At 36.4% G+C, this 13080-nt stretch overlaps 1 protein-coding gene across 1 annotated transcript in view; it reads right to left on the reverse strand.

Annotated features, from left to right (window-relative positions):
• Nucleotides 1–13080, reverse strand: part of PHKB (phosphorylase kinase, beta) — an 82032-nt gene that overhangs the window by 11792 nt on the left and 57160 nt on the right. The window contains exons 17-26 of the mRNA XM_009885084.1: nt 10956–11039; nt 10397–10501; nt 9479–9561; nt 9308–9398; nt 6905–6966; nt 6657–6819; nt 5748–5829; nt 3263–3320; nt 1413–1503; nt 9–86 (exon numbers count right to left, since the gene is read on the reverse strand). Of these exons, the coding sequence (XP_009883386.1) occupies nt 9–86; nt 1413–1503; nt 3263–3320; nt 5748–5829; nt 6657–6819; nt 6905–6966; nt 9308–9398; nt 9479–9561; nt 10397–10501; nt 10956–11039 (897 nt within the window). The remainder of the gene's footprint in view (nt 1–8; nt 87–1412; nt 1504–3262; nt 3321–5747; nt 5830–6656; nt 6820–6904; nt 6967–9307; nt 9399–9478; nt 9562–10396; nt 10502–10955; nt 11040–13080) is intronic.

Here is a 13080-nt window from a genome sequence, read left to right on the forward strand (position 1 = left end):
TTTTCATAGATTATGTTCTTAATCACTCCTGGGGATAAGGGATTAGAAATAACTTCTTCCTCTTGGCCAAAAGCTCCAAGTGTCACCTACGGTATATTGAAAACAATTCAGAAGATATGGACAGGAATAAAAGCACTGTAGAAGCAATTCAGAAATGAAACTTCATGAACTGTGCTTTTCTTGTTAAAATTTCACAGTACGAAACTAATTTTATGTCAATGACCAATGCTTGTTAGTACTGTTATTTGGATGCTATTAAAACGACAAAATTCACTAAAGACCACAGTAAATATGGAATATATTTTTCCAAATGAAAATAAAAGTACAAGACCCCTGCTTCTGTTTCAAAATCGGCTGTATAATCACAACTGTACACTAGGTTTAGATAGTCTTTCATTTCTGACATTTCAGCTGTGGAGCTCACTTAAAATTCAGAATTACATTCATAAGGGGTTTTTTTAATTTCTAATCGCATCCTAAAAGTTAGAGCCTTTATTTTAAGAAAATACATTGTTGGTACTGGTTTGTTTAATCACAAAAAAGGGAATTCTGTTAAAATTCTGATTTGCTTTTAATCTACTGTTAGTAAAACACGGCAACACTAATTTTTCTTGTATAATAAAGATCATCATTATAAAGGGATCAATGAAGGCAAGTGAGGTTAGAGTTGAAAATAAACAGCTAGAAATCATGCTGCATGCAGGTGCAGCTTCCTTGATAGCTGTGTAGCGCCAGAAGCACATACTCAGACCTCTGTCTGGAGTAAACCAAAGACAAATCTGTAGTAACAGCATTGCGTGTAGGTAAGTATACACGTATACATATTTGAATGTGAAAATATATAATATTCAATTACTGTTATTTGGAAACAACTCTTCATGAACTTAATTAAAATTAGTGTGCTAGGAGAAAAAAAAAAGGTCCTCCTTATGAAAGGAAGAAACACTGATGATTAAATTTTGGTTTGGAACAGAAAACTAAAATCTGTAAGGCTTTTTGCTCAGCTGCCACGCATCTGTTGTCTTACGCTCAGTTACAGAGAGTGGCAACATCTTCATTAAGTAAGTCTTAAAAAGAAGCTTTATTACTTGACTCCATCTACTTTTGTGAAATAGGAGGGCATATATATAAAAATCTAAGGAGTTACGTAAGTCATACCTCTTCCCTTCTTATCTAGACACTGAACTGTCTTTTCAGTATTGTTCTGTCATTAAATACATTTAGTAGCCCGTAATATATGCAAGTATTAAATATATCTTTTTCTTCCTCTGGATTTTTGTTGTCAGTAAGGATTTTTTTAAGCCATTGGGTACTTTTAAAAGAAGTATCAGAGGCCTTCAAAATTAAAAAGCTTATTTATTTAGTTTCTCTGTTATCATTCCTTAATACATTTCTGGGGAGTAAAGACTTACCTGCTTGCCCTGAACTAAAACATTAGTAATAGATGGTGCAAGGCTGTCCACTAGTTTACCTAAAAGACTTGCTGCGAAGCGCACAACAGACCTGAGGGCAGAAAACAGAGCAATCCCACTACATATCAACAGCTAGTTTAATGAATTCATATATAAGTTTGAAGTCTGCCACAGCAGAGATCTCAGAACTAAGTCAGTAATACATTATTTAAAAAGCAGAATTTGGATCAGTTTTTAAGTAATCTTGTATGGATTTTTCGTTTTTTCATCTAGATAGATGTTAATGGATCAAAAATAAATTTAGTTAGAACTCATTAAACTACCAGCTCCATAAAAAGCTTGTTCTTTGCTCAGCATCATCTTGAAAACAGATGGGTAAGAGATGCCAGCTTCTATTTTGAGACATTTTCATCACTTTGCAAGATAACCTTGGTAATTTTTCAGTCTATTGAAGGAAGAGTTAGAAAGATTTTGCAGGAGAAAGTACAACAAGTAACACCAAGGCTTTATTTTGTTTTCATGCTGAGGTAGCACAAAAAGAAGAAACTTGTTTAAACTGGTAAGTTAAAACCTAGCTGTAACTTCTAAAAAAAAACCCCAACATTTTTTTCATATATCCAGCTGGTGGTTAAAGATATAAATACTTTTAATAATAATTTCCTGACAAAATACAAACCTAACAGACCCACATTAGAGCTTTTCTAGCATAGGCTTCGAGGCTACTAAGAATCATGTATCCACAGAGATAATGAATGAGTTGTAATATTCTATAGTGTTAGTGAAAAATTCAAACAGTTGATGTTGATTCCTGTGAAAACTGCTACGCACTTCTTCAGATCAAGAGCAAAGCATTTCAAAAATGCAGTAGCTGATACTATCGAAATGCAAATAAGCAAAAAAAAAAAAATAAATCTCACAGAGCCTGTTTCAGACTTCTGGGCACTTTACCTGTTTCCCATGTACCAGTAAAGTAGTAATATGTGGGGTAATAGAAGAAGAAAATTTCTGTGCAAATGCAGCACTGTAGCGCAACACCAACCTATATGTATGTCACATGGCAATCATGGAAGAGAAATGAAAAACAGTTTACATATCTTGTTTCCAAAAATACTTTTGATTTTTATTCTTTACAGAAAATACCACTGAGGTATTTTGGTTCTACCTTAATATTGGTAAAGGCCCATTTAACTGTATGAATGGACTAAAATGAAAAATGAAAAACAGTTTTTACATTTACAGACTCATCTGTTAGGAACACTTACAGAGTGAGAGAACAGAATTCGGGACAGGCTCAACTCATTTCTTTGATAAAAAGAAATGAAATTTCTACTGAGCTTCAAGGCAAAGAAATTAATAAACAACATTTAAATACCAACCTACTTGCTGAAACCTTTTAAAGTTATTGTGACAAAGTCAGGCTCAAAGCAAATTATTTCAGGGCAGTAAACTGTGCACCAGTTTAACTGATTTGTATTTGATCACCAGCCTTGCTACAGAAAGCTATTGATAATATTTTATCATGTCCTGTAAGAAATGAGAATATTAGTATTCTTTTCCCATTATCTGAATTTAACAAGAACTGACCATTGGCAATAGCACTCATAGCAAAACCAGCTTATTACTCTTTTATATTTTAAAAGATAACAGTAAGAAAATACTTCTTAATATTTTTTAAAGCATTATGGACCAGATCTTCAGCTGCAATGACCCAATACAATTTTGTCAGTAAAGCTGTCCGTTTCTTTCCCTCTATTTAATTCTGTAAGGATCCGGCTTTAATCTCTATAAACACATGAGGGAGAAAACAAACCTGGTGTAAAACAAAAGGAACATGACATATGTATACAAACCAGAGCTTTTTGCTGCCAGCTCGTCTATAGATTCTTTCAATATGCTCAGCAACAGTACCTAAATGCATTAAAAGAAAAAACAAACCACAAACAAAACACAAGCAAAAAAGATGCACAGGTTTTCATTTAATACTAATAAGGGAAATTTGATGACATCAGTTAATTCTGAATCAGCTTTAGCAAAGCACTTACCTTTTGCGCTTAACATCTAAAATTTAGGTGCAATCAAGTCCCCTATCATCTAGTTGTATGCCGTTACGCAAGACGCCAAACTAGATTTCAGCTAAATTTGCTGCTCCTGCTCTAAAGAGACCTACGATATCACCTATTCTTGCAATATACTGGAGAAAATTAATCTACGTACAGATTTCGCCTACAAAGGTACAACCCCATCATAAGGTACATCCTCTTAACTGCAGATTATGTTTTGGATACAGGATGTAGATACTCTCTCACCTCTTTGTTGAGCTGAAACCTACAGGAAGCAACAGGGAAGTCTTGTGCTTGACAGCGTAGGTCATTGAAGGGGTTACGTTTGGACAAAGTTTGTAATAGCCGATACCCAACACACCAGTTGTTTTCATATTTGTATATGAACAATAGATCAACTGGTTAATCACATGGAACATGAGACTTTCATTTTACAGGAAGCTGGGAGAGTGCGAAAGGGAAGTTCTTTCACCGCTTTGTGGCTCTGCCCTGAGTAACCACAGTGAGGTGCCCACCTAAGCGACTCCACGAGCCAGCTCTGGTAATGGGGTGCATTACAGCTCTACTCTAGTCAGGCTCACTATCACTGTTGCAAAGCACAACAGGGGATACTGGACAGATAGAAAAGCCATTATATTACTGATTTACTTCTTTCCTTCTCCAAGCTGATTTTCTGTGTGCCAAACCCAAAGAGAACGTTTTGTGAAGTGTTACGTAATAAAGTAGCATCGTGCTGTACGGACATGACCTAAAATTAAGAGGGCAGGAAATAGGAAGAGCACTGCTTCTAAGTCAAAGTAGGTAGTCCAGGATTCAGAAAAGGCATGAACTATATTATTTACATTAATCAGAACAATAGATACCATTCTTTGGTCAGCCCATATTTGATCGTAGTGCATCAGCTTGCTATACTGACATCTCTTCAACTGGGCACGGGTCAAGTGGGGACCATTATGTTAAAGGTAAGAATGGTGACAAACATACCATTATTTAGACTTCATTTAGCTTCCAGATTTTAAATTCTCAGAATGGCAGTGTTTTTCACGCCAGGCACTTACTGGTGAACAGTAAGTTCATCTATAACAACACCACCAGCGGAAGTTGACTCACAAAATCATAGCCCGAGCCTGTCAGCTGAAACACCCAAGGTTCTTCAGCCTTTATTTTTAGATTTATGTTTTATTGATTATGTGATTATTTAATGTCAGTCTCAGTAATCTCCAGACCCAGGAGGACAGGAACTTTTAGTCAGTGACTCAGACTGTTTAATGCAAGGTGCATATTAAAAAGGTTATCGTCATCTATTTCATACTGGATCGCACAAAAAGGTCAATTCAAGTTACCTCTGAACAGTCGGAGGGACAACAGTACTTTTTTTGACCTAAATGGTTTCAAGAGAGTTTTTAAGTTCATCATCACTATCAAAATGGTCAAAAGTGGTTGTGCTGGTTTCTTACAGAGATTACGAAGTCTTCCTCAAGTTGTTTCCAGAGCAAGGAAGGACACAACCTACAAAGGACTAAAGAAGGTTCCTGAGGCTCTGAAAGCTCAACAACAGTGCAGGTAACAGTGGCGGAACAGCCCGCTTCAGAGGCTGCACATGCCTGAAGTGCAGATTCAGACTGGGACTTTGGATTCACATTGTATTTCAGCTATGCACTGTGTATCAGCCAAGGAATTTTATTCCACTTTACATTGCTTTCCATTACATTTTAAATATATCATTACTGATATAATGTATATTTATGGCAAAATGACAACTCTTCATCACAAGAACCAGCTGTCCTGTATCAAAATTATGAAGAGGTGGTAAGTTACACTGCTTGATGAATAACTAAAAGAATTTTATTTGATCTTAACATTCCTCTTTTTCTAAGGAGTATTCATATATACAAAGGCAGCTAATAAGCATTCTTTAGGGAAAAAAAACCAACACCAAACCTTGCAGCACAAAAGCAACAAGCCTTAGTAGTCTCTTCTGAATTATTTTACATGCATTTAAATCCTGTGCTCTAATACAAAGCCTATGTGTTCAAAATTACAACCAGATACAGCACCTGCCTACAGACAATCTAGAAGAGTTCTTATATTTAGCAGCTCATTCCCCACCACACTATGAATTTGCATGTCCCATTTAATGCAGAAATTGCTTTAAATGGAAAAGAAAATAGCTACACAACTGCTGGCATGCATGGCCATTATTCATGTTCATTACAACTAAACATGCAGCTGCTTCCTGAAATACTCGGAATAGCCAATTGAAAGAAGCTCTTACCTTCCTTGGTGATAAAATTCGGTCCTTCCCTTTTAAGCAATATACCTGAGAGTAATGCTTGACTTGCTAGGCAATTGCAGTCCTTAAAAAAACAGCAAAAATATAAGCCTTCAGCTTTTCAGTGAAGCAAAACCAGAAGAGCTATCAAAGGTCCTTTTTTTTAAAAAAATTAAAAAAAAGTCTAGAAATGTCGTTTTTAAGGGGTCTTCACAACTATTTCATACCCTATGCAAGCTGTATTGTCACTCTGCTTGCAGAGGCTTCTCCGTGGTTCAAATTATGCTGTAATAATTTGGCCTCAGAAACATTTCCCGATTTTCTGTTCTTGGGTCCTGTTCATTTACAGCAGAAATGCTTGTAATCACGTAGGGAACCAAGCAGAATACTTCGTGTGATCTTATTGATCTAGAAGCAGTCACTGGTTGTTTTCTTCTAGGTACAGGAAAAATGCCAGATTGGAAGTTTCCCTTAGCATCACTAGAAGTTAACAGTTTGTCAGAGCGAATACCAACTGTTGAAGTCTTTTGAATTTTAGTCTAGCAATAAAATATCTGTTCATACTTTTAGATGGTCATTTAATACCAGAAGATGATTTGGGTAGCTGGGATAAATGGAAACCAACAGTTACAGCATGAAGGGCCAGAAAGTTCTCTAGGTTAAGATAAAGGACTGTCGAGAAGAGGATTCCCTGAGTATGAGGAGGAACATAGAATAATAGAATCATTTAGGTTGGAAAAGACCTTTAAGATCACCGAGTCAGACATTCTCTGTTACTAGCTACATTATTAACATTGAACCATGACACTAATCACGTTGATGTAAGTAGGCTGCTGCTAAAAACAATACCAGTACGTAATTTCTTATTTCATGAGAATGAAGTTATACTGGGTTTTTAACAAGTTTTCTTACATTAAGTTTCTGCAGGATCTCATATGTTGACTTGGTTTTCCAGTCATTAATGTTTACATCGGGTTGCTGCTCAAGGTCAGAAGCATTTGGAGTACTAGACTGTCTCTTGACTTTCGAATGTTTTGGAAGATCCAACTCCTCCAAACTCTTAAATACGGGAGCCCTGAAAAAAATATTTCATTCCTTCATAGCTCAGAAAAATTTTAATTACCAAATACTTCATCATTATTATTTACACATAGCCTTACTCTTCTGTTTCAGTGATTCTTAGGAAGTCAAGTTGTTCAACAACTGCTCCAGATATTAATGTCTGAAACAAAAAATTGAAAAAATTAAAAAAAGTGCAGAAATGTACATAACTGTATAGTTGTCTTTCAGTCTCAGTATGTTGCTCGTTATTTCCACTGAGGAAGTAGTTTCTTTATCTACAGTTCCAAATATCTCTACACTTTCAGAGCTTTTTTTCTCTTTCTTAAGATCTCGCTCAAGACAGCCCAAGTCTCTCAGGGCTGCTGTCTCTTTTTTGCTGGTGTTCTGCTGTTCTTTTGCCTGCACATGTACAGCTTAATCAATCAGTGCCCATCCCACCCAAAAAACAGGTCAGATGAAACAACCGAGACCAAGGATTTGCATTCCTCGGAGTCCTGCATGACACCCATGGTCTGGATCACAATACTCATTGTTTCAGGGATCCCTGAAGGATGGGTACTTTTCCTGTCAGTCTCGGTGATGTTTCAGGAAAACACAATGTAATAGCGTTTCTTGCTCTCTAGTTCTTCCTTAATCCAAGCATGTCTGCCTAAAGTCTGCACATCAAGTGCAGCTTACAAATACTTCTGTCTCAGAACATTACATACCTGAAATTCAATGTTGCATTTATCTGATGCAGTCGTTACAATTCATTCACTCCAAATTTATAGGAATTTCCTATTTGTATACTGCCAGAGGAAACCTGTTGTACTATAACATTTTTAAGACTGCTTTTTGATGGTTCTCATTAGCTAAATAGAACTGTGTTTTGTAAACTTCTGAATTCCATTTTCATTGTACACAAGTTGCAGTAATATTGATATGTTACACTGTGAGATGACTGAATATAAAAAAGCCTGCTTTGCTTTTATTGCTAGCGTCATTCGTTCTTTGACTTGCATATCTGCTTGAACACATGATGACAATGAAGGTGAAAATCGGAAAAAAGCTACAAGTCTTCTAAGCATACAAATTTTTTAATGAAATTAGATTTTATGTGCTTTACAAGAAAAAAGAGCATTCACCCAATTAGAGACATACATTCTATCTCTAGGCGTGTGTACATGTGCATCTAAATGAAGCAGCTGAATGCAATTCACCAAGATACAATATATACTTTGTTGGAATAGATGAATTACTTAAGAAAACACTATGAATTAGACATGTCCCTTGTCCCAGATCCTACCCCATAATGGAACAAGGCTGTCTGCAAAATGTGACAACTGCTCAGTAAGACAGAGAGATTTTAGTTAAACAGATGGAGAAGGCATACCGCATTCCACCAGTAAACGCGCTCATCACCAACATCTACCATTGGCCTTACAGCCAAATAAACAGTACTTTGTAGTTTTACCGTGTACTTTTTTAATGGATGACAAATGAAGCAAAGGCCAATAACTGTCTACATCCTAAACACTGCAAAACTACTAATTACTTTTTGGTTTTTAGAATAAGAATCTTTCCAGAATGTCAATGAGTATGGAAGGGGAAGTTCACTCCCTGACAACTGTTAACAGCGTAGTGCTTAAAAGAAGACACGTTATGTAGACTGAGAAATTTCTCGCCTGCTAATACATCAGTTTAAGCAAATGCAAAGCAAGAGGGTTATTGCAGTTAAATTAAAAAAACCAAACCAAACCACACAACAACAAACACTGTTGCAGTTTTTCCATGGACAGTAATGGCATTTGCTATAGGAAAAGTCAATGGTAACAGGAGCAACTACATGACCTACATGTGACCAGTAGAAATACACAAATACTTGAAAAATTACAAGGACATCTTAAAGCATTACAGCTGTGAGTATTTAATTTACAAATGACCCAGCTTTTCTACAAATTCATTATTTTCTAGGCAACAAGAAATCATAAATGTGTCTTTGGCCTTCTGTCTTACAAAAAGAAGCATTCTTCAATAGGAGTAAACTCAGATTAACTACCACATGTAAGTATCCAAAAGCTGCACCTGACTCCGTAATTTTCACATTTTAATGAAGCAACTTTCCTGCTTTAAGATTACTTCAAACAGCAAAGATGTTAAAACCAGATGTTAGTTCTTGTAAGAATTTTAATATATGTGAAGCACCTTCCCCCCACCCCCCCATGACGTCGTGGATTTATCCTTTGGTGTTAATTTCACAAGATTGCTGAACATTTAAAAAAAAAAATCTCCCTTCTGAAAATCCTCTGTGAAGATTATCACTTTTTCAAAAGACTCATCAAAAGGAATTAAAATAAACCCTTGTTTCGAGATAAAACAGAAACTACCAAATACCTTGGATCTTGACTCCTTAATTTTATGGCACTACACGAAATACTTAGATGTCACATGAGAAACAAAAGCGGTAAGACTACATGTACCAATACTAGGAGGTAAGAACGCACCATTCAGGAAAAACATACCTGTACTCTGTCAACATGAACTTTCACTCCTCCAACAATTCCCTTCCTAAAGGCTGCCAACATATCCAGTATAGGATTGAATCTGCTCCCTCTGAAATTTGAAACAGAACTCCATTAATCTGCCAATAAGGTAAATACCACACTGCAAATGATGCTTTTATCTCTCTCTACCTTATATTGTCTTCACGGATAAGTACAACGAACAGTGGACGACCATGCATTTTCCAGTACTGCTTAATGAACTGCAGTGCATTCTAGGTAAGAAATAACATGTGAGTCACAAACAGAAAAAATAATACACAAGCACAACAAATCAGAATACACAGTACACGATATTAGAAGAGCTGTCTTAAAATAACAGCACTGAAATACCCAACAGATGGAAAAAAACCCTTAGCTAATAAACCACTAACAGATTTCTTCAACAAATACAAACTGCTTTCAAGCACTGCTATTTCACAAGTTTTCTGAAAATACTCCTGCCGTATCTATTGATCACAGACTAAACCACTAGAGAGAGTGCGGTGTGCTGAACTGCACGTGATGACCTAGGGAGTGTGCGTGGGGATCCAGGCCGTGAATCACAGCCCCTGGCACGGAATCACCACCGCCACCTTCCATGCACTGCAAGTAGCTGCTCAAGCACAGAGGACCTGCCAGGTAAGCTTTGCACTGCTGCCTGCTGCAGGTAAGGAAGGCAATTTGTAATATTTTACAAAGTCGAGTAATATTTTCCCCAGGTGAGGCATTTGTATTTCCTGTAAACAGACCACTCTCGTTCCTCTTTTCAGCCAAGAACATTTGTTTTCCCAAAGAAACAAATGATAATTTGCTTGCTGCGCTATAGCATTCCCAATCACTGGTGGGTGAGGGTTTTTTGTCAGACAGAGATACTCACTAGAACTTGTATGGGGCTGACAGAATATTCATCTCAATACGCTTTCCAGCATATACTGCAAGTTTATTTTTATATTAGAAGAATACACACTACACAGTGTTCCCCCCCTTTCAATCTTCTATTTTCACAGTTTGTTCGTCTACAGATTCTATCTTTGGCAGTTTCTCAAAGGAAAAGTTACAGATAAATACCTTAATGTCATCAATCAACATCATAACATCCTGAGACATGTAGAAATCACTTAGATCAAAAATGATCGAGTAGCAAACCACAGTCTTTCCTAGTATTCGATAAATCTGTTGAGAGAGAAAGCTTCCATTAATCTTTTCTTTAAAATATTTGAAGCACTGAAGTAGCTGAAAGGGTATTTTGAAATTATCAAAGTCATAATCAATACAGAACAGTTGAATTAAAAAATATTTAAGATAAAACCTACGTATCTAATTTTAGGTACTCTGGTTTTTATTAGGTAGGCAAATCTAGATTCTATTTCAGTTAAAGCAGTTCATCACCATTCAGCCTGTTTTGGCCAAGTATTTACTCTAATTGGATGTCTAGGAAACATATGACAGTTCAATATTAAGAGAGAGCATGCACATCCATAATAGCAAAGTACATTACAAGGACTTTAAAATAAGATATATACATAAAATTACATTTCAAGTCTATTTAAAATCATTCAGAGACTAATTCAATATTTATCTGAAATATACATCAATAACAATAATATAATTTTTTTTTTGCAATGACCTTTGATGTTCCAAGGCATCCTATAGGCCTGTCCGGTCTTCCAGATAATCCCAGTTTGTCATTGACTCCCAAATGGAAGTAAGCCTGTGAGAAAGAATCATGAAAACTGAGGGAAACCTACATAGAAGCCTTTCTTACGCTCCTACCGGCTCTCACACGGAAAGCTGTGAGCATTCTGCTTTAATTAGAAAGCAAGATTCATAACATGTGGTCATTATTTCTATTGGGTTTTTTTTCTTTTCCTTTTTTTTTTTTTTTTTTGAACATACATCTACGTAACAACTATTCGTCAAGTGAGAGAATACTAGATTTGGTAAATTTACAGTTCAAAGACCAAATTTAATTGTTTTGATAACACCAGGTATCTTTACAGCAAAGAGAAACCAAATATGTAACTGCAGCGAGAAACGCAGGACGGAAGCAGCCCGCTCCTTAAGTCACCCCTTCCTCCCCACGGAACTCGCGGTGCTTCTGGCAGACCAGCACTCTGCTGTATGCACGGGTGACAGCTCCCCTTCCCTCCTCTTAATAATAATTTTGGGAGGATGAAGGACTTTCACCTTGCTCATGAAGGTGAAAATACAGTTAATACTGGTTTACCTGAAAAGAGGGATGTCTTCATTAAGGGTAAGGAGGAATGCTGGGCAGATCCTGATGCTGTGATGAGGACACACAGGTGCGGACGGGCAAAGTCCTGCCTATCTGCATAGTTTCAAATTTCAACTAAAACTTGTTGCTTCCTATATTAGGTCTTATTTTTACCTTCTTATTCCTGTTATTTTTCTAGTCTATGTAATGAAGATTTTTTTAAATCTTCAAATTGCTCATTGAAATAATTTTTTTAAAGGATCATTTTTGAAAGGATTATTTGCATCTATTGTGTGGCCAGTATTGCTTTCTGTAACCCTCTACTAATGTGGACACAAAGGTAAAACAGTAATGTAAGAACTCTTTAGAGATCTTTATTCTAATTTTAGTAAAGGCCTGCAATATTAATGCATCGACAACACAAGCAAGAGGGAATTATCTCATTATCCATTGCTTGATTCTTATTTGAGTTAAATTATGTATTATTTCAACTGATAGAATTTTGTAAGACTTGCCTGTTCAAGAAAAAAATCTTCATTTATTACAGTGTACGAGAATAAAAATATGAAGAACCGACTAAGCTGTGAGCGAGACATTATAAATGTACCAGTTAAACCAGACTGAAAGCTGTAATTTTTTCTTATTTGGGCTGGTTTAGGTAGGGAACCCACTATTACTAAAACTTCAGAACATTCAGAATTCGGAACGTCTTCCCAAGCTCAACCTTTATGTTATAGGAAGATAATTCAGAAGCAAATGAAAGTGAACACTGGAACAAACATTACACTGAATAGCTTTGTACTGCTGTCAGCTTGAGGCCTTCCTGCTATCGCCTATGTTTCTGCATTAATACCAAGAACTATTTAAAAAAGAAAAACATAGAAATTACCTACATCACCTGTTCATCCAGACTCAAGCGGGAAAGGAATCAAAGACATTAAAACACTAACAGCTTTAAATAACCCATCTATACATAACAAACCCAAAAGAACATTGAGGCCCTTTTTGTAGCAAATAACAGAGACTAGGAGAATGGCAGTAGACATTATAATTTAACACTAGAAGGACCTTCATTTTGCTAGAACACAAAACATGAAATATTTTCTTAACAAAACCAGAACTCCAGTACTATTGTAATATTGTCTCTTTCCTTGAAGACTCTTTCTTTAGCCTGAGGCCTCATGTTATTCTACAGTCTGCCAAAGCAGTTTCATCTTCTACTAACAGCTTTCCATCTTGATCTGTTACATTCAAAACGTCAGGTCAGATTCAGCACCAGAGGATCAGAACAAAAGTACATTTTCATGCAAGTCCAGCTGCTTCAAGCAGGTTTTTTGGATTAAAATGCCCTTCAATTCTGGACTACTAAAGCTGCTAATAGCAAGAAACGGCTGTGAAAGCAGACTGGACTGTTGGGTTGATTGATGAGAGTGAACCGCACTAGAGTGGTCTTTCACACCATCTGTTTCGGTGTTCTTTTATCTGCTGTCAGTCTCTGCCTATGGACTACTCCCCTCCTCTCCTGTACTACACTTCC

This window comes from Charadrius vociferus, unplaced genomic scaffold (genome assembly GCF_000708025.1).
Source record: "Charadrius vociferus isolate BGI_N301 unplaced genomic scaffold, ASM70802v2 scaffold475, whole genome shotgun sequence".
Classification (NCBI taxonomy): domain Eukaryota; kingdom Metazoa; phylum Chordata; class Aves; order Charadriiformes; family Charadriidae; genus Charadrius; species Charadrius vociferus.